A 27,289-nucleotide genomic window follows, 5' to 3' on the forward strand; every position below is an offset into this window, starting at 1 on the left:
AAAAGGGATGGAAACAGATATTCTATGACAATGGAAACCAGAAAAGAGCAAGAGTAGCTATACTTACATCAGACAAAATAGATTTCAAGATAAAAACTATAAAAAGAAACAAACAATATCATTATACAATGATAAAAGGATCGATCCAGCAAGAGGATATAACACCTGTAAACATATATGCATACAATACTGGAGCATCCAGAAATATAAAGCAAATACTATTAGAACTAAAAAAAGAAGTAGAGACCATGGCAAGAATAGCTGGAGACTTCCACACTCCACTTTCAGCATGGAAAGATTATCCAGACACAAAATTAACAAAGAAACATCAGACATAATCTGCACTACAGACCAAATAGACCTAAAAGATATTTACTAACATTTCATCCAATGGCTGCAGAATACACATTCTTTTCCTCAGCGCATGGATCATTCTCAAAGGTAGACCACATGTTAGGTCAAAAAACAAGTCTCAAAACATTTAAAAAAACGGAAATAATAGCAAGCATCTTCTCTAACCACAACAGAATAAAATAAGAAATCAATAATGAGGCATTTTGGAAACTAAACAAACACATGGAAATGAAACACTATACTCCTGAATGACCAGTGGGTCAATGAAGAAATTCAAAAGGAAATTGAAAAAATTCTTGAAATAAATGATAATAAAAACATGATATACCAAAACCTATGGGATACAATGAAAGCAGTACAAAGAGAAAAGTTTAGAGCCATAAGTGCCTACATCAAAAAGGAGGGAAAACTTCAAATAAACAACCTAACAATGCATTTTAAAGAACTAGAAAGGTAAGAGCAATCTAAACCCAAAATTAGTGGAAGAAAAGAAATAATAAAGATCAGAGCCAAGATAAATTGAAATGAATAAAACAATACAAAATATCAATAAAACAAAAAGTTGTTTTTTAGAAGATAAAACTGACAAATTTAAGCCAGATTAACCAAGAAAATAAAAGAGAAGACCAAAATCAGAGATGAAAAAGGAGACATTGCAAGTGATACTGCAAAAATTCAAAGACTCATCAGTGGCTATTATGAGCAATTATATGCTAATAAACTAGAAAGTCTAGAAGAAATGCATAAATTCCTAAACATTTACAACCTACCAAGATTGAACCATGAAGAAATTCAAAACCTAAACAGACCAATAACAAGCAATGAGATCAAAGCCATAATAAAAATTCTACCAGCACAAAAGCTCAAGATCCTATGACTTCACTGCTGAATTTTACCAGACATTTAAAGAAAAATTAATATCAATTCTACTAAAACTATTCTGAAAGATAGAGGAGGGGAGCATACTGCCAAACTCATTTTACAAGGCCAGTATTACCCTGATACCAAAACAAAAGACATACATAAAAAAAACTACAGATCAATATCACCTATGAATACTGATGCAAAAATCCTCAACAAAATATGAGCAAATTGAATTCAACAACACATTAAAAAGATTAGCCATCATGATCAAGTGGGATTTATCCCAGGGATTCAAGGATTGTACAACATATGCAAATCAGTCAATGTGATAAATCATATCAACAGAATGAAGAAGAAAAACCATATGTTCATTTCGATTGATGGTGAAAAAATCACCTGATAAAGTTTAACTTCCTTCATGATAAAAACTGTAAAAAACTAGGTATAGCAGGAACATACCTCAACATAGTAAATCCCATGTATAATAGTCTCATAGCTAGTATCTTTATTTTTTATTTTTATTTTTATTTATTTATTTTTTTTTTTTTTGAGACAGAGTCTCGCTCTGTCGCCCAGGCTGGAGTGCAAGTGGCGTGATCTCAGCTACAGCAATGAGACAAGAGAAAGAAATAGAGGGCATCCAAATTGGAAAGGAAGAAGTAAAATTATCCTTGTTTGCAGATGATATAATCTCATATTTGGAAAAAACAAAGGACTCCAAGCAAAAAAAAACTCTTAGAAGTGATAAACAAATGTAAAGTTACAGGATACAAAATGAGCAAACAAAAATCAGTAGCATTTCTACATGCCAACAGTGAACAATTTGAAATGAAAGTCAAGAAAGTAATCCCATTTACAAAAGCTACAAATAAAATAAAGTACCCAGGAATTAAAGAAGTAATAGATCTCTACAATAAAAACTATTAGAACTATAAAACATAGATGTAAGAAATTGAAGAGGATACCAAAAAATTGAAAGATATTTCATGTGCATGGGATTGGAATATTCAATTTTGTTATAATGTCTATACTCCCCAAAGCAATCTACAGATTCAATGCAATCCCTGTTAAAATATCAGTGACATTCTTCACAGAAATAGAAAAAAAATTCTAAAATTTATATCAAGCTACAAAGACCCAAAATAGCCAAAACTATTCTAAGCAAACAAAAACAAAACTGGAAGAATCACATTACCTGACTTCACGTTGTACTACAGAGTAACCAAAATGACATAGTACTGACATAAAAAAAAAGACACATAGGCCAACGGAATAGAATAGAGAACCCAGAAATAAATCCACATGCTTACAGTGAACTCATTTTCAACAAAGGTGCCAAGAACATACACTGGAGAAAAGACAGTCTCTTCAATAAGTGGTGCTGGGGAAACTGGATATCCATATACAGAAGAATGAAGTTAGACCCCTATCTCTTGCCATATACAAAAATAAAATAAAAATGAATTAAACACTTAAATCTAAGACCTCAAACTATGAAACTGCTCCAAAAAATTGGGGAAACTCTCCATGACATTAGACTGGGGAAAGATTTATTGAGTAATACCCCAAAAGAACAGGCACCCAAAACTAATAGGATCACATCACATTAAAAAACTTCTGCACAGCAAAGGAAACAATCACCGAAGTGAAAAGGCAACCCACAGAATGGGAGAAAACATTTACAAACTATTCACAATTAATAACCAAAACAACAAGAAGTTAGAAAGATCTGAAATTAACAGTCTAACTTTCAACCTAAAGAAACCAGAGGAAAAAAGAGAACAAACCAATCCCAAAGCAAGCAAAAGAAAAAAGAAAACAAATAACCTAAATTAGTGAAGAACTTTATGAAGTAGAGATGCAAAAATCTACACAATGAATCAATGAAACCAAGTTGGGTATTTTTTGAAAAAATAAACAAGATTGATAGATTGCTAGCTAGATTAGCAAAGGAAAAAAAAGGGAAGATCCATGTAAGCGCAATCAGAAATCACAAAGATGACATTATAACTGGTTCCACAGAAATACAAAAGATCCTCAGAGAATACTATAAACAACTTTATGCAGACAGATTAGAAAATCTAGAGGAAATGCATAAATTCCTGGAAATACACAATCTCCCAAGATTGAATCAGAAAGAGATTGGAAATCCTGAGTAGTGTTGAGCTCTGAAATTGAATCCATAATAAAAAAAAATACCAACCAATAAAAGCCCTGGACTAGATGGATTCAGAGTTAAATTCTACCAGATGTACAAAAACAACTGGTATCAATTGTCCTGAAATTACTACAAAAAATCAAGGAGGAGGGGCGTATTATTCCATTTTTGCATTGCTGATAAGGACACACCTGAGACAGGGTAATTTATAAAGAAAAGGAGGTTTAATGGACTCAGTTCCACGTGACTGGGGAGGCCTCACAATCATGGCAAAAGGCGAAAGGCGTATCTTACATGGTGACATACAAGAGAGAATTTGTGCAGGGAAACTCCCCCTTAATAAAACCATCAGATCTTGTGAGATTCATTCACTATCACGAGAACAGCACAGGAAAGACCCGCCCCCATGATTCAAATACTTCCCACCACCAGGTCCCTCCCACAACTCATGAGAATTGTGGGAGCTACAATTCAAGATGAAATTTGGGTGGTGACACAGCCAAAGCATATCATTCCACCCCGGCCCCTCCCAAATCTCATGTACTCACATTTCAAAACCAATCATGCCTTCCCAACAGTCCACCAAAGTCTTAACTCATTTCAGCATTAATGCAAAAGTCCACAGTCCAAAGTCTCATCCAAGAGATGCAAGTTCCTTCCACCTATAAGCTTGTAAAATCAAAAGCAAGTTAGTTACTTCATAGATACAAGGGGGGTACAGGCATTGGGTAAATACAGCTGTTCCAAATAGGGGAAATTAGGCAAAAGAAAGGGGCTACAGTCCCCATACAAGTCTGAAATCCAGTGAGTCAGTCAAATCTTAAAGCTCCAAAATGATCTCCTTTGACTCCATGTCTCACATCCAGGTCACACTGATGCAAGAGGTGGGTTTCCATGGTCTTGGGTAGCTCCACCCCTTTGGCTTTGCAGGGTATAGCCTCCCTCCTGCTTTCACAGGCTGGCACTGAGTGTCTGCAGCTTTTCCAGGCACACCATGCAAGCCATTGGTGGACCTACCATTCTGAGGTTTGGAGGATGGTGGCCCTTTTCTCACAGCTCCACTAGGTAGTGCCCCAGTGGAGACTCTGTGTGGGGGCTTCAATCCCACATTTCCCTTCCACACTGCCCTAGCAGAGGTTCTCCAGGAAGGTCCCTCCCCTGCAGCAAACTTTTGCTTGGACATCCAGGTGTCTCTATAGATCCTCTGAAATCCAGGTGGAGGTTCCCAAACCTTTATTCTTGACTTCTGTACACCCACAGACTCAACAGCATGTGGAAAGCTGCCAAGGCTTGGAGCTTGCACCATCTAAAGCCACGGCCTGAGCTGTACCTTGGCCCCTTTCAGCCACGGGTAGAGCAGCTGGGACACAGGCACCAAGTCTCTAGGCTGCACACAGCAGGGGGACCCTGGGCCCAGTCCATGAAACCACTTTTTCCTCCTGGGCATCCGGGCCTATGATGGGAGGGGCTGCTGCAAAGGTCTCTGACATGCCCTGGAGACATTTTCCCCTTTGTCTGGGTGATCAACATTTGGCTTCTTGTTACTTGTTGAAATTTCTGCAGCAGGCCTGAATTTCTCCTCAAAAAATGGGTTTTTCTTTTCTATTGTATTGTCAGGTTGCAAATATTCTGAACTTTTATGATCTGTTTCCCTTTTAAAACTGAATGTTTTTAACAGCACCCAAGTCACTTCTTGAATGCTTTGCTGCTTAGAAATTTCTTCTATCTGATACCCTAAATCATCTCCCTCAAGTTTAAAGTTCCACAAATCTCTAGGGCAGAGGCAACATGACACCAGTCTCTTTGCTAAAACATAGCAAGAGTCACCTTTATCTAGTTTCCAACAAGTTCCTCATCTCTATCTGAGACCACCTAAGCCTGGATGTCATTGTCCATATCATTATCAGCATTTTGGTCAAAGCCATTCAACAAGTCTCTAGGAAGTTCTAAACTTTCCTACATTTTCCTGTTTTCTTCTGAGTCCTCCAAACTTAAAAACCTCTGCCTGTTACAGAGTTCCAAAGTTGCTTCCATATTTTTGGGTATCTTTACAGCAGCACCTCACTCTACTGGTACCAATTTACTATATTAGTCCATTTTCAGGCTGCTGATAAAGACATGCAGAGATTGGGTAATTTATAAAGAAAAAGAGGTTTAATGAACTCACAGTTCCTTGTGGCTGGGGAGGCCTCAAAATCATGGCGAAAGGCAAAAGGCATGTTTTACGTGGCAGCAGACAAGAGATAATTTGTGCAGGGAAACTCTCCCTTATAAAACTATCAGATCTCATGAGACTTATTCACTATCACAAGAACAGCACAGGAAAGATTTGCCCCTATGATTCAATTACCTCCCACCAGGTCCGTCCAGTGACACATGGGAATTGTGGGAGCTACAATTCAAGATGAGATTTGGGTGGGAACACAGCCAAACCATATCAAGGGACTTCTCCCTAACTCATTTTATAAAGCCAGAATCACCCTAATACCAAGATCTGGCAGAGACACAATGAAAAAAGAAAGCTTCAGGCCAATATCCCTGAAGGACATAAATGCAAGATCCTCAACAAAATACTAGCAAACCAAATCCAGCAGCATATCAAAAAGTTAATTCGGCACGATCAAGTGGGCTTTATTCCTGGGATGCAAAGTTGGCTCACCATAGGCAAATCAATAAATGTGATTCACCACATAAAAAGAATTAAAAGCAAAAACCACATCATCATCTTAATAGACACAGAAAACTTCAACAACATCCAGCATCCCTTCATGATAAAAACTTTCAGCAGACTAGGCACACAGGAATACGTATCAAAACAATATAAGCCATCTATGACAAACCCATAGCCAACTTAATACTGAATGGACAAAACCTAGAAGCTTTTACTTTGAGAAATGGTACAAGACAAGGATGCCCACTCTTACCACTCCTATTAAACATAGTACTGAGAGTCCTAGTCTAGCAATCAGACAAGAGAAACAAATAAAAGGCATCCAAATAGGAAAATAAGTCAAACTATCTCCTTTCATTGATAATATGATTCTACATTTTGAAAACCCTAAAGACTCTGCTGAAAGCTACTATAACTGATAAATGATTTTTAGCAAGGCTTCAGGACACAAAATTAATGTACAGAAATCAGCAGACTTCTATACACCAATAACATGTAAGCTAAGAGTCAAATCAAGAATACAATCCCATTTATAATAGCCACAGAGAAAATAAAATACCTAGGAATACAGCTAATTAAGGACATGAAAGATCTTTACAAGGAGAACTACAAAGAACTGCTAAAAAAAAAATCAGTCATGACACAAACAGAAAAGCATCCCATGCTCATGGATTGGAAGAATCAATATCATTAAAATGGTCATACTGCCTAAAGTAATTTATAGATTCAACATTATGCCTATCAAATTACAAACATTATTTTCCACAGAATTAGAAAAAACAATTCTATAATTTATGTGAAGCCAAAAAATGGCCTGAATAATTTATAGCCCAAAGTAATTTAAAGTTCCAACATTATGCCTGTCAAACTACCAACATCATTGTCCACCGAATTAGAAAAAACAATTCTATAATTTATGTAGAGCAAAAAAAAAGCCTGAATAGCCAAAGCAATTCTAAGCAAAAAGAACAAATCCACAGACACTATCCAACTACAAACTATACTATAAGGCTACAATAATTAAAGCAGCATGGTACTAGCACAAAAACAAACATATAGACCAAAGACAGAATTGAAAATTCAGAAATAAAGCCACACATCTACTACCATCTGATCTTTGATGAGGCTGACGGAACCAAACAATGGGAAAGGACTCCTTATTCAATAAATGGTGCTGGGATAACTGGCTAGCTATATGAAGAAGAATGAAACTAGACCTTTATCTTTCACCATACAGAAAAATTAAGTCAAGATGGATTAAAGATTTAAATGTAAGACGTCAAGCTATAAAAATCCTAGAAGAAACCCTAGGAAATACATTCTCAATATTGGCCTTGGCAAAGAATTTATGGTGAAGTCCCCAAAAGCAGTTCCAACAAAAGCAAAAATTGACAAGTGGGACCTAACTAAACTAATGATCACAGCAAAATAAAGCATCAATAGGGTAAACAGATGATCTACAGAGTGGGAGAAAATATTTACAAACTATGCATCCAACATGGATCTAATATCCAGAATCTATAAGGAACTTAAACAAAACAATAAGCAAAAACCATATAACCCCATTAAATAGTGGGCCAAAGACATGAACAGACACTTCTCAAAAGAAGATATATATGTAACCAATGAACATATGAAAACATGCTCACATCACTCATCTTCAGAGAGATGCAAATCAAAACCACAGATACCATAATTCAGAAAGGCTGGTATTAAAAAGTCAAAAAACAACAGATGCTGCCTAGGCTATGAAGAAAAGGAAGTGCTTACACATTGTTGGTGGGAATGTAAATTAGTTCAGCCTCTGTGGAAAGCAGTTTGGAGATTTCTCAAAGAACTTAAAACAGAACTACCATTTGACTCATCTATCCTATTACTGGGTATACACCCAAAGGAATATGAATCATTGTAACAAAAAGACACACACTCATACATTCATTGCCATATTATTCACAACAGCAAACACATGAAATGAACGTGGGTGCCCATCAACGGTGAAATGAAAAAAAAAAAGTGTGGTAAATATACACCATGTAATACTATGCAGCCATAAAAAAAATTGAAATCATGTCCTTTGCAGTAACATGGTTGGAGCTGGAGGCCATAATCCTAAGCAAATTAACACAGAAAGAGAAAACCAAATACCGCATGTTCTCACTTACAGGTGGGAGCTAAACATTGAGCACATATAGATGTAAACATAAGAATAATAAACACTATGGACTACTAGAGGGGGAATCAGGAAGGGGGGTGTGGGTTAAAAAACATCCTATTAGCTATTATGCTGTCTACCTGGGTTCAATATACTCATGTAATAACCCTATGTATGTACCACATTTATTAAAATAAAAGCTGAAATTTTAAAAAATAATATAAGACAAATTATTTCCTATAATCACAAAAAGGAGAAAAGCAAGCAAGTAGAAAAATCATGAATATAGAAAACAGCCAATCACAGAAGAGCGTATGACCAATAAATAACAGAAAAGATACTCTGTCTACCAGTAATACTGAAAGTATTAATTAAAACAATAATAAAAGGACATCTGTGCCCATTAAAATCAATAATATCAAATATTAGGTAGGGTTTGAGGAAACAGGTGTGACTAATAATTGGCAGCATTTATAGAAGGTAAATATTTATTTATATCATCCAGTGTTTTAGAAGTGCATTTTTTTGGCATAGGAATTTCTCTTCTAGATTTCTACCTTATAGAAACATTCAAACACATTCACCAAGATAAAAGCATAAAAAAGGTTAATGTAGCATTATTTGTAGCAAATGCTGGGGAAAATAATATGGAAAGATACAAACAAAACTATCAACAGTTTACATTGGAGAGAGGAGGGAAATTAGATGAGGTTGTAGAGTCACTTTTTATTCAATATGCATCTATATTATTTTATTTTTCAACTATTAACATTTGTCTTATTTGTGAAAATGTTTAAACTCTGCAAGTGATCAAATAGGAATAACAGAAATTAGGCTCATTCCATCTGCAGGCACTTAATTCACTTCTCAAAGAAAAGCATGTGAAAGTAGTTATGTCATGGGCCATCTTGGTTTCAGAATGCACATCACCTGAATATCACTTTTAAAAACTTAAATGTATTGGCCTTTTCTTCACAAGGTATATAGGAGATGTGATGTGTTGCAAAGAAATCCAGCTACAGTAGAGGAAGAAGGAACACCATTAATAATTCCTGAATTATAACATTTATTTTTCCATCAAAATCAAATTTGTTTGAAACTTGAGTAAAAAATCAAAGAAGCGGCCAGGCACCATGGCTCATGCCTGTAATCCCAGCACTTTGGGAGGCTGAAGCAGGTGGACTGTTTGTGCTCAGGAGTTCAAGACCAGCCTGGGCAACATGGTGAAATCCTGTCTCCACAAAAAATACAAAGATTATCCGGGTGTGGTGGCACATGCCTGTAGCCCCAGCTACTCAAGAGGCTGAGGTGGGAACGTCTCTTGCACCTGGAGGTCGAGGCTGCAGTGAGCCCAAATCACATCACTCGACTCCAGCCTGGGTGACAGAGTGAGATGCTTTCTAAAAATTAAAAATAAATTAAAATCAAAGTTTTTCATCAATCTCCTTCTCATGCAGTTGAAACCCTAAGACACTAAAAATGTCTACATCAAATTATAAGCTCTCTTACACATGCAATTAGTCTCACAAATGGAGCAAAGCCAAGAAATATTTACCAGCACTAGGCACACCAAACTGTTCATTATTTCATTTAATGAAATAATGAGATCGGAATTAGTATAATTCCTCTCACAAATAAAGAAAAATTTCTTGGTGCAGAGAGTGGCAGCCACTTTGGTTATTGTGGCATATACACAGTTGCTGTTTTTTATATTTGAGCCCTGTAGCGCCCTGTTAAGAAAGGAGAAAAAACTGAGTCCAATAGGAAAATATAAAAAATAATTTCAATATGTAAACTACTATAGTCAAGAAGAGAGTTACATATTTAGCTATTTCTCTATTTCTTTATTCATTCAACAAACATTTCTAGAGCACCACCGTAACTCCAGGACCTGGGATAGACACACAAAAAAAAGTCTATTCCTGTCCTCAAGGGCTTCACTCTGAAGAAATGCCACATCATGGAGCAAAAAAGAGTGGTTTCTAATTCAGACAAACGAGGAAAGAATTTGCTGGGTTTGATGGTTAATTGTACATGGCAATTTTAGTGGAGTAAGAGATGCCCAGGTAGGTGGTAAAACATTATTTCTGGATGTGTTTGTGAGGGTGTTTCCAGAGGAGATAAGCATTTGGATTAGAACTTGAATATATTAGGCGGAGTACGGAAGAATCTGGCCTCACCAATGTGGGTGGCATCATACAAGCCATTGAGGGTCCAGATAGAATGAAACGCAAACTCACGGTAGATTCTCTCTTCTTGAGCTGGGACACATTTCTATTTTCTCTTGCCCTTGAATATCGAAGCTCCTGGTCTCAGGCCTTCAGAATTTGGGACTCATACCAGTAGTTCCCACGCCCACACACCTCCCTGCAGATTCTCAGGCATTCAGACTCTGACTGAGAGTTGTACTATCAGTTCACCTGGTTCTCAGGCCTTCAGACTGGTACTGAATTACACCACCCGCTTTCCTGCGTCTCCAGCTTGCAGACGGCACATTGTGGGACTTTTCAGCTTCCATAGTTGAGTAAGCCAGTTCCCATAAGAAAGAAATACATATGTAATTATATATATATTTATGTTTATGTGTGTATGTATATACATATATACACACATGTGTGTATGTATAAACATGTTTGTATATATTTACATGTGTGTACACGTGTGTGTCTTCTATATATGCATAAGTGTGTGTGTAAATTTACTGGTCTATATATACAAATATATATAGAGAGAGATGGGTAGAATTTATATATTTTACATATATATTTGATGTGTATAAAATATATACATTTACACACACGTATACATACGTGTAAATAAATGTAAATGTTTTATATATGTTTATATATGTGTGTATTTATATTTATATACACACACGTGTGTATTTATATTTATATACACACACGTGTGTATTTATATTTATATACACACACGTGTGTATTTATATTTATATACACACACGTGTGTATTTATATTTATATACACACACGTGTGTATTTATATTTATATACACACACGTGTGTATTTATATTTATATACACACACGTGTGTATTTATATTTATATACACACGTGTGTATTTATATTTATATACACACGTGTGTATTTATATTTATATACACACACGTGTGTATTTATATTTATATACACACACGTGTGTATTTATATTTATATACACACACGTGTGTATTTATATTTATATACACACGTGTGTATTTATATTTATACACACACACGTGTGTATTTATATTTATATACACACACACGTGTGTATTTGTGTATTCTCCAGGCCTGTTTCTCTAGAGAACCCTAACACACCAGGGAAAGCTATTTGGACGTGATAACATTTAAGCTGAATTGTAAAGAAGATACACATACTTTGTGAGAAGAAACCACATCCATCTTTTCGTTTATCATGTATCCAGTCACTACACAGAAACTGACACATGGTTTATGAAAGATTAAATCAATGAATGCATGAATAAATGAATGCTGTATCTAAAAATTAATGAGTAGGGTTTAACCAGATGAAGATTAAAGGGTAATCCAGACAAAAGATATAGCATATGCAAATATAGAGGCATGAAACAGCATATCTCATGTGAGTTAACTGCAAACTTGAAGCATACAGTGCATATCAGAGAGCAAACATTTAATACAGCACAGAAAAAAGCATTCTAAATAGCAGCATAGTATAAAGAGGACCAAATTAGAAATAGAAGACCTAATTCTGAGTTTATCTCTACCATCAACAGGTGCATGAGTTTCTTAATTTATTTAGCATCTGTGAAACAAAATACTTGAACCATCTATCTGCAGCATTCTTTATAGTTCTAAAAACCTATAATTTCATGGATCAGATGCTTTAAAAATGGAAAAAAAATACTTTACACTGAGTCCAATCCAAATCTTTTTCAAATTATCTCCTTGTAGTGTGTACTTACATGTGCGTGATTTAGAATGCCCATTGCTGGATAGTAAGGACCTAAAGATAAATAGAACATAGCATGTATTTGATTTAGATCATGGGGCTAGCTATTGAAACTGCAAATGTCTAGGTACCCTCTCTATATTTTCAAGTCTAGAAAATGTCATTAATATCTACATTCATAACTTTTAAAAAATGTATCAAGCAACAGCCAATAATTAGTGCTAGATTGAACAAAAGATGAGAGACACTATACCCTGATTGGTCACGAAATGGTAGAAGGGGGAAAAAAGTGATTTAGGAATGTGCAGGAGGAATTAATTCCAGTAGTCAAAGAAAAAATTATATTTTTAGCCAATGAAAAACAAAACGGCAATCTCAAGTATGTTAACATCAAAATGAAGAAACAGCTAAACATTACTTCTATTTAATTGAAGAGTAAATGTGTCTGACTCTCAAAGAAAATGGAATGTTAGATAGAAATAAAACACAGTTCTCCTTGACTGTTTACTAAAGACTTTCTGCTTTGAATTTGTGGATATTTTTCCCAAATGCAGAGAAAGGCTTGGAAATGAGAATATTTCTCTGATGTCAGACTGTGATCATCTCATTAGATTTTCCCTTCACCCTTGCCTTGGGCAAGAAAAAACAAAACATTTAGAAAAAAATTAAACATGAGGAATAATGTTTCTGTAGAATATTTACACTTAGTTGCAAATAATCCTGATATTTACAAAAGAATGAAATACATATTTCCTGATATTACTGCAACAATACATCCAGAAGATACTGCTTGCAACTCTGTCCAAAAGAACATATGAATTACAGAGAAAGTGTTAACAATCCTTCAATCAAAGAGCTGTTATCTGAGCTAAGAGTTTTTGACTAAAAAAAAATACACATACAGATTAAATAAAATTACTGAATGAATTAGTACTGTCATTAAATAGATATTATGACCCACTCAGCCCTCATGGGTATTTTGTTTATAGAAAACCTACCAGCTGTTAGAAGTGTTTGCCTCTAATTTTGAAATTATTGGTGCTGCTGCCGTAAAGATTACTTCATGGTGTAGTAAAGTAGTGGGGGCAGGGTGGAATATTCTCATTTATTTTCAAAATAACCATTACTTCTTAACATCAACAATTTTGTCTTTTCCAAAATTGCTTACAATATGCATGGCATTTTGCTTGTTTAGAACTACTAAATTGTATGATTTTTACTGTAGAAAAGAGAGCTACCAATAATAAAAGCTATTGAGTTTAAAAGTAAGAGAGGTGACTATTAGGATCCCTTCCCAGGCCATTATTCAAAGAAAGGATGTAGGAACAGAGAATATCCCTGGGAAAATAAGCAAACAGCTGGAAAATACTATATAGCACAGTCAATTGGGAGCTAACCAAGATTCAATTCAAATTCTAAGGGAGAAATACCAGACTACAGCAAAAGGATATCATTATGAAATACAGAAAGGAAGAAATGGAAAACACATTTCAGGTCCTAGAAAAATCCTCTGAGGAAAACAATCCAGTAGCAATGTGAAGGCACTCCTGATCTTCTGTCTTGACTTCATCATGCTACCCAAGTCTCAGCCATAAAAGTCTGCTGACTGGTCTTCCTTTAGTACAATGTCTCAAAGTATACATTCAGTAAATATGTTTAATTAACTGGATGACTCCCTCAGGAAAAAACTGAGAAACTGACCAGGCTGCGGTTGTTATGTTGATAAGATCTGCTGCTCCAAACCTCAACAAGAAAAATGTGTACTTTGAAAAAAAAAGTGTTATTTAGAAAATACTTCGTATCTATGGGGACAATTAATAGTAAGCACCCCCACCCCAAATTGAATGCCTACCATATGGTAATGGCCTTACTTATACAATATGATTTAGTCCCAACAATTGAGATTTTTATCTTACTGATAATTAGGGTACTGGTCTAGTATCGCATAGCTAATTATTGCTTGAAAATAACAAAATCCAGTTCCATCTGGCTCAAAACATACCGTGCTACACTACCTCCAATTTCTAGGGATGACAACTTGAAGTGAAGCCCTATTTCTAAGGGAAACAGGTGCTTTCTAAGAGAAGTAGGATGCCCATATGTTGGATCCGTTAAATTCTGCAAAATCCCTAACTTTTTGCAAGTAGCAAGCCAGTCTCTCTTCCGTGCTGCTCTTAATACCTTAGCACTGAAATAGTTAAGGTAATTCCTTCTTTACTGGGGATTAGAAAAATCTTATTAAGGAGCTTTTGTTTTTCTCTTAAACGACACATTGGGATGCAGTTTCAATTATACTTCTGAAGTTCTCATAGGTTTCTTAAAAGACAATGACAAAATTTCAACATTCTTACATTCAGGACATTAGTTCTCTCAGGACAAGGTGGAAATTCAGAAATATGCATATACCCTCATTCCTACTATGTTCAGTAATTCTTTGTATTTGTTGACTTGCTTGGGTCTGAGGCTGAGAGTAAGAATGAAAACCTTCATTTCTGTGAGGCTTTCCAACCTGTTCTTTGATGGTTCACAGAAGATAAATGTTCCCAGCACTAATTAACATCTTGAGATAACTACAGGAATGGTCATTACCCCAGAGAGGAAAGTACAGGGGCAAAGGCAAGATATGTATGTATGAGGAAAAATATGCAATTTTCCAGATAATTGGGGGCACATGTAGTACCCCACATCCCTGCCAACCCTCAGGCTTGCTGACCCAGACCTCAGACCCTGGAAACACCTCTATTTGAGGTAAACTTCAACAAGGACTTTAGAGCATGGATTCCAGAACCAAACTGCCGAGGTTTGACCCTTGACTTTGCCACTAAGCTGTGTGACTTAGCTTAGGCAAATAAGTTACTTAAATTCTTTATATCTGTGTTTCTCATTTGTGAAATAATGGCAAAATCTAACTCATAGATTAGTTTCATGAACTAAATAAGCTAATATTTATAAGGTGCTTAGGACCTTGCATATAACAAGAACTTTGTAATTTCGTGTTAAATAATGTTCAGAGGACATTCATTCTACAGATGCATTCACACTGCAGATAACCACAATGATAATTCCAAGACTATTGGAACTATGTTTTGCCCAGAAAATTGCTGAGGCCTAAGCAGAGAGGAGTATCATATACTACTGCAAACAATAGAATCCATAGCTCCAAGCCTTATACTACAGCAAATAGAATCCATAGCTCCAAGCCTTATACTCCTGCAAACAATAGAATCCATAGCTCCAAGCCTTATACTACTGCAAACAATAGAATCCATAGCTCCAAGCCTTATACTACTGCAAATAGAATCCATAGCTCCAAGCCTTATACTACTGCAAATAGAATCCATAGCTCCAAGCCTTATACTACTGCAAACAATAGAATCCATAGCTCTAAGCCTTATACTACTGCAAACAATAGAATCCATAGCTCCAAGCCTAGGTAGATATGTGACCCTACATTTTTCTAAAATACAATTATTATTATTTTTTTTTTACTATTCTCATGTCTCATTTTCCAAAAACCAGAGCATTTCTCCTATTGACTACTTCAAGAAGACCGAAAGTTATAATTTGTAATTAGTTACTTGAGTTCTTTAAAACTGTTCAAGTGGAAGAATGCGCCAATGCCCATGGTTCTTTTAAAATAACTTGAAATATTGATATATTTAGTTATATCATTTAGGAATACTTTATAATGGTTATATTATGTATATAAACCACTAGTCTCCACACATAGAGTGTAGAGACTCTACATTAATTCAAAAGTAATAATATATAAATTTGTGCAAACAAATCACATTTTAAGTTAAAAAAAGCCAGTCACCAGACTGTACACAGGGTTATTTTTAATATGTTTTAAAATATATAGTTCATTAGAGGCAGGTAAATTCTGTAAGAAATAACTTAGGAAAGAGGAATACAGAGTGTGAAGGACTATAATTTAAAATAAAGTATAATTCATTTGAAAACTTAAATTCCAAGAAGTATTTAATTTACCAAAACTTACTCCAGAAGAAACTTTTTAAAATGTTTTACAGATAGCCAGGACACAACCAATGTTTACGGACTGGCATATTTTCAGGTTGGTTGAGCCGGTGCCATACTGGCCATTAATATTTTAAAATCCTAGCCTTGCCTATAACCATCAACAAAAACGAGTCTAAAATATGCTTACAAAGTAAACAACTGCCCTGTACTGTGTTAAAAGCGAGTCATATCAACAGTCGAAAGGACAGAATAGCTTAATATTATCCCAATTCTCATAGAAGGCAAAACACAAAAGCAAGAGAGGGTTAGGTGGGAGACAGTCCATTTCATGAAACTAGAAAAACGTGTATCTGAGTGAAGAGAGAAAGGAATGTTCCTCCCTTACATTCCATCACAACACTCATAGATTTCACATGTTTTACATTAATTTCCTAATTGGTTTTAGTTGCTATTGTTGTTATTGTTGTTGTTTAATCTTCAAATAATTTTTATCCAGAATCTGTCTTTGGCCCTTTCTCTCTTACTAATTTGTACAATCTCAATGAATGATCTCATCTATTGCCATGGCTTCATCTGCCACTTATATCATAACGGACACCCAAATTTATATATCCAAACATGATCACTTTCCTAATCTGCATACTCATGTATCTGATGTTTCAAAAAAACTCACAAGAATTCTCCACATGCATTGAAAACTCACTGTTCAAAGCTGAACTCCTTACTTTACTATCCATCTGCTATCAGACCCTCCGCCTTCATTTTGCATCTTGCTGAGCGGGACCATGATTCAAGTTTTCCAATGCAAAAGCCCATAAATCATCATTGATATCTGGCTCTGTATTCCCATCATCCCACAATTGACCAAATATTTTTTTCCCCCCTTAGAGATTGGGTCTCACTCTGCCATGCAGGCTGGAGTGCAGTGGCGTGACCTCAGCTCACTGAAGCTCAACCTCTTAGACTCAAGTGAGCCTCCCACCTCAGCCTCCAGAGTAGCTGGGACTACAGGCGCATGTCACCATGCCTGGCTGATTTTTGTATTTTTTGTAGAGATGGGGGTCCCACTATGTTGCCCAGGCTGGTCTCGAACTCCTGGACTCAAGTGATCCTCCCGCCTCAGCCTCCCAAAGTGGTTGGATGACAGGCATGAGCCACTGCATCTAGCCCAATTGACCAAATCTTGATGATTCTACCTCCTTAGTGCCTCTCTACTAAAATTCTTTCCTTTCTATACCCATGATCACAATTATATTTTGCATATTTGATTTGTCTCCTGTATTACTTATGAAAGCTTAGATTCTGTAATCATTCACAACCCTGCCGGCCACTGCTGGCCACTCCCCCATGTCGGTGCAATCTCTTCACCTGGAACATTCCTTTATCTTCATCCCCATCAGAGTTATCCTAATCAAAAACAATTTTCTGCTTAATCCACTTTCATTTCTGAACCAAGTGTTGAAAGAATACCCTTCTTTGACCTTCCACAACTCCACTTTTATTCCATATAGCATTTATCCAAATCTCTATACTTTCTGTCTTTCTAACTGGACTCTGAGACCCTTAAGGGCACTATTTCTCTCTTTTAGCTATGCAACACTAGTATCTATTGTAATGCTTAACATATGGTCTCCTTCAAGAAACATTCATTGAATGAATGAATGATTCATTCAAAAATACTCATTGAGCATCAGTGGCATGACAGACACTATTCTAAGTGATAATGATATTTTAGTGAAGCAAATAGAAAAAAAATGTATCTAGCCTCATGGAGCTTATTTGGCAATCAGTGTGTGAATAGGTAATAAGGCTGACTGGAAAACAAACTAGTCAGAGGAGGAGAGGATTTCAAATGGAGATCAAGTCACATAACACTACTGCTTTCACTCTTACTTTCCTCTTCTCATAATCTTCCAAAACTAAATCTGGAGAAAAACATCAGAAGATTTTTCAAATCAAACAAGGAGTCGAATAATACATTATTTTGACAAGAGTTATGTGAATAGAAACCCCAAAATAAAGATCTTACAAAGCCTAAAACATATCCAAATTCATACCTTCTCCTGTAGATCATTCGGGTCTACTGCGTCTCAGTGAATTAGGAGTGATAAGTGCATATTCCACAGGAGATAGCTTCTTGTCATTCTCTTCTGAGAAATAAAGTGAAACAAAGATTGAGCCTCATCCCAATAGGGCGTAGAGATCAGAGGTCAGGGCTCTGTCACACAGGACGGCCTGGAGTTTGTCGTAAGCCAGTGAAGTAGACGGTGGTGGCTGGCAGGTTCATCACCCAGTTATCCCAGTGCCTCACAATCTTCACAAAGGCACCCATGGTGCCAGTGAAGCGGGTCCTGGCGGCACAGCGGATACCATTTGGAGACAGGTGCAGGGGCTCCAGGACACCACTGCGGCACAGGAGGCCCTGCCCCGTGGCTCGGAGGGAGGAGGGCGATTCGGCTTAGGAGAGGTCCAGAGTCTGGAGCGAGGCTTCAGTCCCAGCAGGGCGCTGAGAGCGCAGGCGGACCTTCACCACATCCAGGGGTCTCCTGGAGATGGAGGTGACGGCTGCCCGAGGCCACCACTTGTTGGAGGAGGCTAACGCCCTCAGGTCCTGCTCAGCCGCCTCCTGGCTTCAATCCTGCCTCTAGGCCTGGCTGGCGCGGCGTCGCGCGCGGGCGCACTGCAGGGTCTGCGCATGCTCGCCTCCTGACAAAGCCCACTCTGAGAGCACTGCTGAATTTGATTTGCTGATATTTTGTTTAAAAAGATTATTTCTATTCAGGGAGGATATTCGTCTTCAGTTTTCTTTCCTCAACATGCCTAATTTTTATATTAGAGTAATTCTGGTCTCATCAAATGAGTTGGGAAATGCTCCTTCCTCATCTAATTTCTGGAAGAGTTTAAGTGGGATAGGTGTTATATTGTCCTTAAATGTTTGGTAGAATTTACCACGAAAGTGTGGGTTTTCTTTGTGGAAAGGTTTTTTAACTGCAAATTGAATTAGTTTAATAGATATAGAGCTAGTTAGGTTAACTATTCCCTCTTAAGTGGACTGTGGAATTGTGTCTTTCAAGAAATTTGTACACTTTACATGTTATTGAATTAATGAGCAGAAAAATACTTAATATTCACTTATCCTTTAAATATCTGTAGCATCTGTATTACTTTTCCTACTTTTATTCCTGATATTGGTAATTGGTGTCTTCTTACAGTTTTGGGGAATAATCCATTTTGTTGACATGTTAAAAGAATCAATTTTTCTCTATTGCCTTTCTATTTTCTATTTCATGGATTTCTGCCCTTATCTTTATTATTTCCTTTCTTCTGTTGGATTTGGAATTAATTTTCCTTATTTTTTAAATTCCAAAGTTGGAATCTTGGATAACTGATTTTAGACCTCTCTTTTCTAAATAGCATTTTATAACTTCCCTCCAAGCAGTACTCCAATAGTAGCAGAAATTTTGCTATGTTGCACGTTTATTTTCATTCAGTTCAAAATATTTGCTAATTTCGACTACAATTCTTCTTTCACCTATGTGTTATTTATAAGTGCATTTTAAAATTTTACCATATTTGGGAATGTTCCAAATATCTTTCTGCTATTGAATTTTTAGATTTATTTGTGGTCAGAGAACATGCTATGTATAATTCATTTTAAACATATGGGCTCTTTTGGCCCAAAATATGGTGTATCCTGGTGACAGTTCTGTGTGCAGTTGAGTATTTTTTTCTATTGTTGAGTGGGGTATTCTATATATGCCAGTTATTTCAATTTGGTTGATGGTGCTCTTCCAGACTTTTTATATCCTTACTGATTTTTTTCTAAATATTCCAGTAACCACTGAGAGAGGTGTGTTGACATGTTTGACTATAACTGAGGATTTGCCTATTTCTTCTTTCAGTCTTGGCAGTTTTGACGCAGGAGAACATGGTCAGGAGACAGGGAACCTAAGATTGATTCACGCTGACTTCCTAGAACTGAATCAAAAGGAAAACCCCACCTTTCTATACCCAAGTAACAAAAGAATCAGGGGCTACTCCCTTTGCAACATCCCCCACCCCTTTTCTGCATTGAAGACGAGAAATGAAAGTATCTTTCATTGGTTCCCTCCTGAAACCAATCAGACTGATCACAGGCCAAGTCTTCATGTGTAACCTTGTAACTTTACTTCAGCCTCCTATTGGTCACCTTCTGCAACCAATTAGACTGATCACAGGCCACTACTTCATTTACATAAGGTGTAAACCAAGTAACCAATTGGAAACCTCTAGACGGTATTTAAACTCCAGAAAATTCTATAACCAGCCTCTTGAGCTGCTTGCTTGGCCCACTCTCACTCTGTGGAGTGTACATTTGTTTCCATAAATCTGTGCTTTTTTTTTCATTGTTTTGTTTGTGCATTTCATCCAATTGTTTGTTCAAAATGCCAAGAATCTGGACACCCTCCACCAGTAACAGGTAACAGTTTTGGTTCTATGTATCTTCAGATCTGTTATTAGGTATATATACATTTAGAGTTGTATGTCAGCTTATTGCTTTTGATCTCATCAACATTATGTAATATTCTTTATCTCTGTTGTAGTGATTGACAGAATTTTCTTTCAGTATAACAAAAATGCCACTTTATCATCTGATCTGCAAAGTTTCAGATGTGAAATTATAATTCGTATTGTCTCTAAACTCTTGGATGACCTGTTATGTTATTTTTTTACTCTTTTCTTATTTTTGGTAGTTTAGTTGGGATAATTTCTGTTAATCTATCTTCAAGTTCACTTGATTTTTCTTTCCCTATCCTGTGTTCAGTTTTCTAAGAAGTGCATGGAAGGAATTCTTTATTTCTGATATCATAGTTTTATCCTTGGCATTTCCACTTGACTCTTTTTAAAAATATAGTTTTCATCTCTGAAAAATTTCATCATATATCAATGCATGTTTTTAAAATTTCCACTGTTTCTTTGACATATTAAAAACTTATTTTAAGTTTCTCACCAATAATTTCAACATCTTGAACACACATATCTTGAGTTTTATCAGCTAGTATTTTTTTTTTGGCAATGGGTCCTTTTCTCACTTTTTGTGTGTTTGTCGCTTATAATTCTATTGAATGGCAAACACTGTATGTCAGGCCAGCATGGCGATACCTCTTCTGTAAATCTGTAAAGTTGAAGTGTTGAGCTAGTTTATGTTTCATTGTTCCTGTGGTCACCTTTAGTACACCACAGACTTCAAATGCTCCCAGTGATGTACTGCCACTACCTTACACTTCGTGCAGGGTCTGGGGAGCGGGAGGTTTTTCATAGTGTTCTGTTCTGATTTCAGCACGCCCTGCACACCTGCAGTGTGAAGAGGTTCTCTCTCTAAACTGTTGCCCCTCCTCTCTTGTGGCTTGTTACGTGAAAATAACGACAGTGTTGGGAGAAATAGAAATTCTAGTTTATTTTGGCCTATTCTCAGTCTTGGGCAAGGCCCTATGTACCTTGGCCTCAGGAGTGTGGTTTCCTCAGCATTCCTCATCGTCCTCCTCAGCAACCAAGCTCTTCTTGTATCTATGGGGAGTCTTGGGCAGGAAAGAATTTCTCCTCTGCTGGCATAGCAGATCTCTGCCTTGTGTCACTGTGGGATCCTTGACCCCAGAGGGTTTCCTGCTCCTCTCTGTTTGAACATCTTTTTTCTTCTCCCCTTCCTTCAACAGCAGAATGTTTTTGACTAGGATCAGTAATGGGGGAGTTTTCTGCCCCTCTTCAAGCAGTAGACTGTTGTTGTGTGTTGCTTGGTGCAAGGCTTGTGGTGGGAGGTATGGTGGTTTCCTTCTCTTTTCTCTGCTACAAAGAAATTTTGCTTTTAGCTTTCTTTTTGCATCACGTTACGTTCTGTAAGACCAGGAGAAAGAGAGAGGTTTATCCTACCCCTCCCCCAAGGGCAGAGAACTTTTGCTTATACCGCTTCTCTAAAAGCACTCAAACTTTGCCTGATTCCTGGGAGCAGGAGGGTTTGTTGGCCCTCCCTAAGTATCTTAAAGGTTTTGCTTCAAGTGAGAAAAGGCACTGGGAAATGCTGAGGTTTCATGCCTAGACGTCGCCATGGCTAAGGGGCTTTCTCTGGCTCTGCCCTGCCCCAGGCCTTCTAATGAGCTCCCACTTGAGGCCTGTGGAAAAGACCTGGAGACTCCCCTTGCAGCTAGGACTCTCAGTGACACATGAAAGCCCAACTGAGCTTAAGACTTTGTTCAAAATTTAGTGTTTTTATTTTACTTTTATGGCTGCCATCTTTTCCTCTTATGCTCTGCCAAAAATGAAACCGTCTATGAGTCCCGTCTCTCCTTAGCGGTGCATGTCCCGCTTGGAGTTCAATTTAAGTGGTTGCCTTGTGACCTCAGCACTCTGATGTCCTCAGATAAAGTTATACTTTTACACATTATCTGAATTTTTCTTGTTGTCAGGTGAGAGCGATTATCTCTGTGGCTTTTTGTTTTCTAAGCACAAGTCCGTACAAGATGTTTTTTTTTTAACTCAACTGGTTCAGTTTCTGTTAATACATTATTTTTGAGTTAGCATTATAATATTGCTTTGCTGGAATAAAGTCCTTTGTAAAAATATATTTCTGGATGATTTTCAATGAGGGCACTCTACTAAGTGAATTGTAGGCTATACTTTATATAATTTTATTTCACATGCTTATAAAATAAGAATCCATGACACCTTTTAACTTAAAAATTGAATCAAAATAAAATCAGGCATAGAAAATTAATAGTGATGATCTTAAATTGATTTAAATACAATTGATACTATTAATCTGAAAATGACTAATTTTATATGAATATCCACATAAAGACAATAAAAATAATGATAAAATTTATAAATTTGGACATTGAGGAAAGAGACATGAAAATATTCAAGTATTCACATTTTCATACCAGAGAAACAATCTTTACTACAAGTAAAACATATTCTTAAAAGAATAAAAGTCTAGTGACTTCAAAATCTTTGTAAAGATAGTATTTATCTTAATCTTAAAAGGGAAAACTTAGGAAATAGTGTCTTATGTTAAAGAAACATTAATTCTAAATATTAATTCATTTAGTTTAATTTTCTGCCTTATTTTCTACTAGATCCTGCTAATGTAAAATTTAATAGTTTTTTTACAATTAAAGCATAATATGTATAGTATAATCCTATTTTACTACACGCATTTCTGTCTTAATATTCTACTTATTCATCTGTATATATATCCAACTATAATACATTAATAGATTGTATAATCACAATGACTATTTCTGGGTCACATATAACATTTTGGATTAAAAAAAAATTTTTTCCTGTATAATTACCTGCAATTTTTCGTATAGAATCTATAATGTATTTTAAGAAGCAATTGTTGGTTTAATTAAACAAACCTTTTTAAATTTAAAAATGACTGGAAGGGTATTTAAAAGTATTTTAAGTACTCTTTAAAAGAATTTTTAAGTAATTACAAATGGTGTAATTTGTCTTCTTTGTGCTTTTATGTAACAATTTCTAATAATATTTCATTCTGGCTTCCAGGTATTTAATCTGCACGTGGTCATGCCTTTGAGAATATTGGACAAACACATTTGTAAAATTTCATGTGTCATATGTATTATCAGGTAGACACATAAGGAAGAGCACACAATAACTGGAGAACATTGTAGAGAAACTCCAGAAATGTGTTCAATAAAATATAGCACCTTAAAGCAAAAAAAAAGAAAAAGGTATTTTAACTCTTGGTGATTCTGAGATAAAAACAAACAAACAAAAACACCTGTATATTTGTATCATAGATCAATTCTACATCATCTTTGATTGGAGATTAGAAGTAAAATCTAAAACACATACATGCTAAACACACTCCTTACATATAAATTATACTAGTGCACATTTAAATATATGTTTAATATGCATATATATGTTTAATATATAATGTATACCATTTGAACCTAATTAGAAAATAGTATATGTAGAGGGAAATCGATCTCTTAAAAAGTGGTGGTTAGTGTTAGCAAAAGGCATGCAGGGCTCAATAAATATTTGTGGAAAGAATGAAGGTATGAATGAACAAATGTATGTATGAATTAATATCCAAATCTAGAGAAACAGAGTTACAGGGATAACAGCCCAGTGGTTTTCTTATTCTCAGGGTTTTTCCCTCCCTCTCATTCATGCCCCAGCCAGGCACTCTTTTTCGATAATTTGCAAAGAAAATACTATGAAGAGTCTGAAGTAAAAGTTCACTTGTTGAACCCGATGTTTTCTTTCCCCCAGGCATTGGGAAGGGGAAGGCAGAAAAGCGGAGTGCAAAATGAAGTGGTAGTGGGTGCTAACTAACAAGAGAACCTTTGAACACGATGGGACAGAAATAAGGTCATGCATTTTCTACTATCTGTCACCTGTGGACAACTTGCCACTTCAACAGTTCTGGACACTTTTAAGCTCCCCCGAGGAGAAGATAGGAAACTTGGACACCCTGTGTGGGATTGAGAATCACAAAGGGGCAGTCTCGCACCTGGTCAAGATAAAACTGAACTGAACTCTTCATTCACAAGTGGGATTCTCGTAAGAGGCAGGAAAGCAGGGACCGTCTGTCACTACCCACAGCAGGAAGAGGTGAACCTTAATGAGGGAAGAAAACAGATTCTATTAGGGGAAAAAAACATTTAATCAGAAATTAAGGCTCTGGAAAGAAAAGGCCAACTGGGGCTTTGTCTGAAGAAATAACAGAGTATTTTTCTGCCAGAGAAAGCAAGTCCAAGGAAGGAATTTTCAGATTGACCAAAGAGTATTGCTTAGCATCATTAGTACTTTCAGTGAGAAATAATTGAAAATAAACTAGAGCAAAAGTTCCCCAGGTGTGGTTCCAGGACCAGCAACTGAAACATCACCTGGGAACTGTTAAAAATGCAAATCTTGGGCTCTCCGCCAGAATCACTGAATCAGAAACTCTGAAATGGGACCCAATAATCAGCAGCTTAACAAGCTCTCCAGGTGATTCTTATGCCAAATAAAGTTTGAAATTCCCTGGTGCTAGCGCTGGAAGCAAATGAGTCACAGCTGTGAAGAATCCCTACCACTAATACCCTGGGTGGGATAAATAAAAATGAGAAACTAAAAAGTTAAATGATCAGAGGTTGGCCGTAGTTCAAAAGTAAGGATATACCTGAATATAAAATTCTTTCTTAACCTAAATACAAAATGGGAATATGTTTAATCATTTATATAGCATCTCACTGGTTTTTTCCAGCTTGAGACATGATTCACAAAAATTATATATATTTAAAATGTACATGATGTTTTGATATACATATACAATGTGAAACAATTACCACAATGAAGTTAACATAACCATGACCTCACCTAGCCACCATGTTGTGTGTGTGGGGTTAAAAACCCTTAAGACCTGCTCTTAGCAAATGTCAAGTATACAGTACCTTATTATTAACTATAGTCACCATGCTGTACGTTAGGTCTCCAGAACTTACTCATCTTCTAACTAAAAGTTTGACTAACTTCTCCCCCAACCCCCAACCCCTGGTAACTACCACTCTACCCTTTGTTACTGTGTCTTCAACTTTTTTAGATTCCACATACAAGTGAGATCACGTAATATTTGTGTTTTGGCGTCTGGCTTATTTCACTTAGAATAATGTCCTCTAAGTTTATCCATGTTGTCACGAATAGCAGGATTTCCTTATATATTTATAGAATAAAAACTAGACCGAATTATGCATTATGTTTCTTTCCTCTTCCCAATTTTTGATACCTGAAAATGATAATCTCCAGGTCAAGCCTAACAGAGCATTGCCTGTTGCCCGATGGTAATAACACCAAGAGCAGGCGCAATGCCTATAGGGGGTCAATTCATAGCCTAGACACATAGCTCTAAACACATTCTCAGTGACTCATTCCAATTACTCCTCCACCTGGTGGATTTACACTGGCATTTTTCATGCCCATCTAGGTTCTTCCTAGTACCTCACCTTTTCGGCCAACTTTCACTGGTCATCCATTGGTTAAAACTCAGTCAATGTCATATCATCTTGTCAAAGCATGTTCAAACCAACAGTAAATAATATATAAATAATATCTAATAGTAAATAATAATGGAAATAATTATAGTAAATAATAAATAGTATATAAAATATATAATTAAATGACACATAAGTGAGTTCTAGATCACCATGCCAACTCAATCCTCCAACCTCATAAGAACTGAAAATCCATTATCAAAGACACTATGAAAATACAGCATAAAATAGACCCAGATACTTCCTGAGAGGTTAACAACATGTAGCCCACCAGAGGAAGAGCTACAGCTGGAGCTAGCTGGGCTCTGTGAGCTAAAACCACACAGGAAGCCTCAAGCACAGGGGCTCACTGTGTACCAGGAGGCCCAGAGGGACCCTGACAAGACCTCCTCTCTTCTCCCGCTTTCATCCAAGGTCTAGGAACAAGGCAAAAAGCTAATTCTTAAAATAACAGGGATTTAAGATGTACCTTTAAATCCTTGGCTTGCTTTAAATTTGGCCGCTTGAGTATGGATTCTCCCCATAGGTTTACCGTAAGAAACATTCACATGATAATGTGATATTGTACTAAAGAGTCTGATGATTGAAAATAGAATGTTTGGACCCAGATTGGTAGTTTTTGTTTTTTTTTGTTTTTGTTTTTGTTTGTCTTTTTGGGAGTTTTCCTTCATTTTTTTTTTTACGATTTCTAATAGTCATACTTTACCTTAGATTCCACGTTTTTGAAAAGTATTTATTTTGTTGGATTTATTGAAAGTGAGAAAATTAATAATTCCTTTTATTATTATTGACTCTCTTCAAAAATAAGCATTGGCTAATTCTTTGTGCTGTCACTCACATTCCATAGTTTACTAGCTGAATCAAACCAATATATAGAAAAGACATGTGTCAAATACAGTTTTTGGGGGGTTAGGATTTTTTTGTTGTTGTTATTGTTGCTGTTTGACATATATCATCTAATTCTCCAAAATGATATCCGTGTTTTAGAGATGAAAAATTAGGGGCATTAGATGACTCACGAAAGGACATTCAATTGACAAATGTACATCTATATTTTATGTAGTCTACTTTAATCCTCGCTTATACTTACATAGGTAGGAAGAAGAGGATAAATTATGTGATCATTCTCACCCTACTTT

At 36.3% G+C, this 27,289-nt stretch overlaps 1 protein-coding gene across 2 annotated transcripts in view; it reads right to left on the reverse strand.

The window, feature by feature from the left end:
• LOC100990924 (NKG2-A/NKG2-B type II integral membrane protein) overlaps window positions 1-18,801 on the reverse strand; it is a 106,748-nt gene extending 87,947 nt beyond the window's left edge. Inside the window, exon 1 of one of the 2 annotated variants that reach the window (XM_063593004.1) lies at window positions 18,168-18,801. In XM_063593004.1, the coding sequence (XP_063449074.1) occupies window positions 18,168-18,184 (17 nt within the window). In that variant the 5' untranslated portion in view covers window positions 18,185-18,801. The remainder of the gene's footprint in view (window positions 1-18,167) is intronic. The other variant, XM_063593003.1, reaches the window with a different exon arrangement.
• Between the last annotated feature and the right edge of the window lie 8,488 nt (window positions 18,802-27,289).

The sequence above is a fragment of the Pan paniscus genome, chromosome 10 (genome assembly GCF_029289425.2).
Source record: "Pan paniscus chromosome 10, NHGRI_mPanPan1-v2.0_pri, whole genome shotgun sequence".
Lineage (NCBI taxonomy): Eukaryota > Metazoa > Chordata > Mammalia > Primates > Hominidae > Pan > Pan paniscus.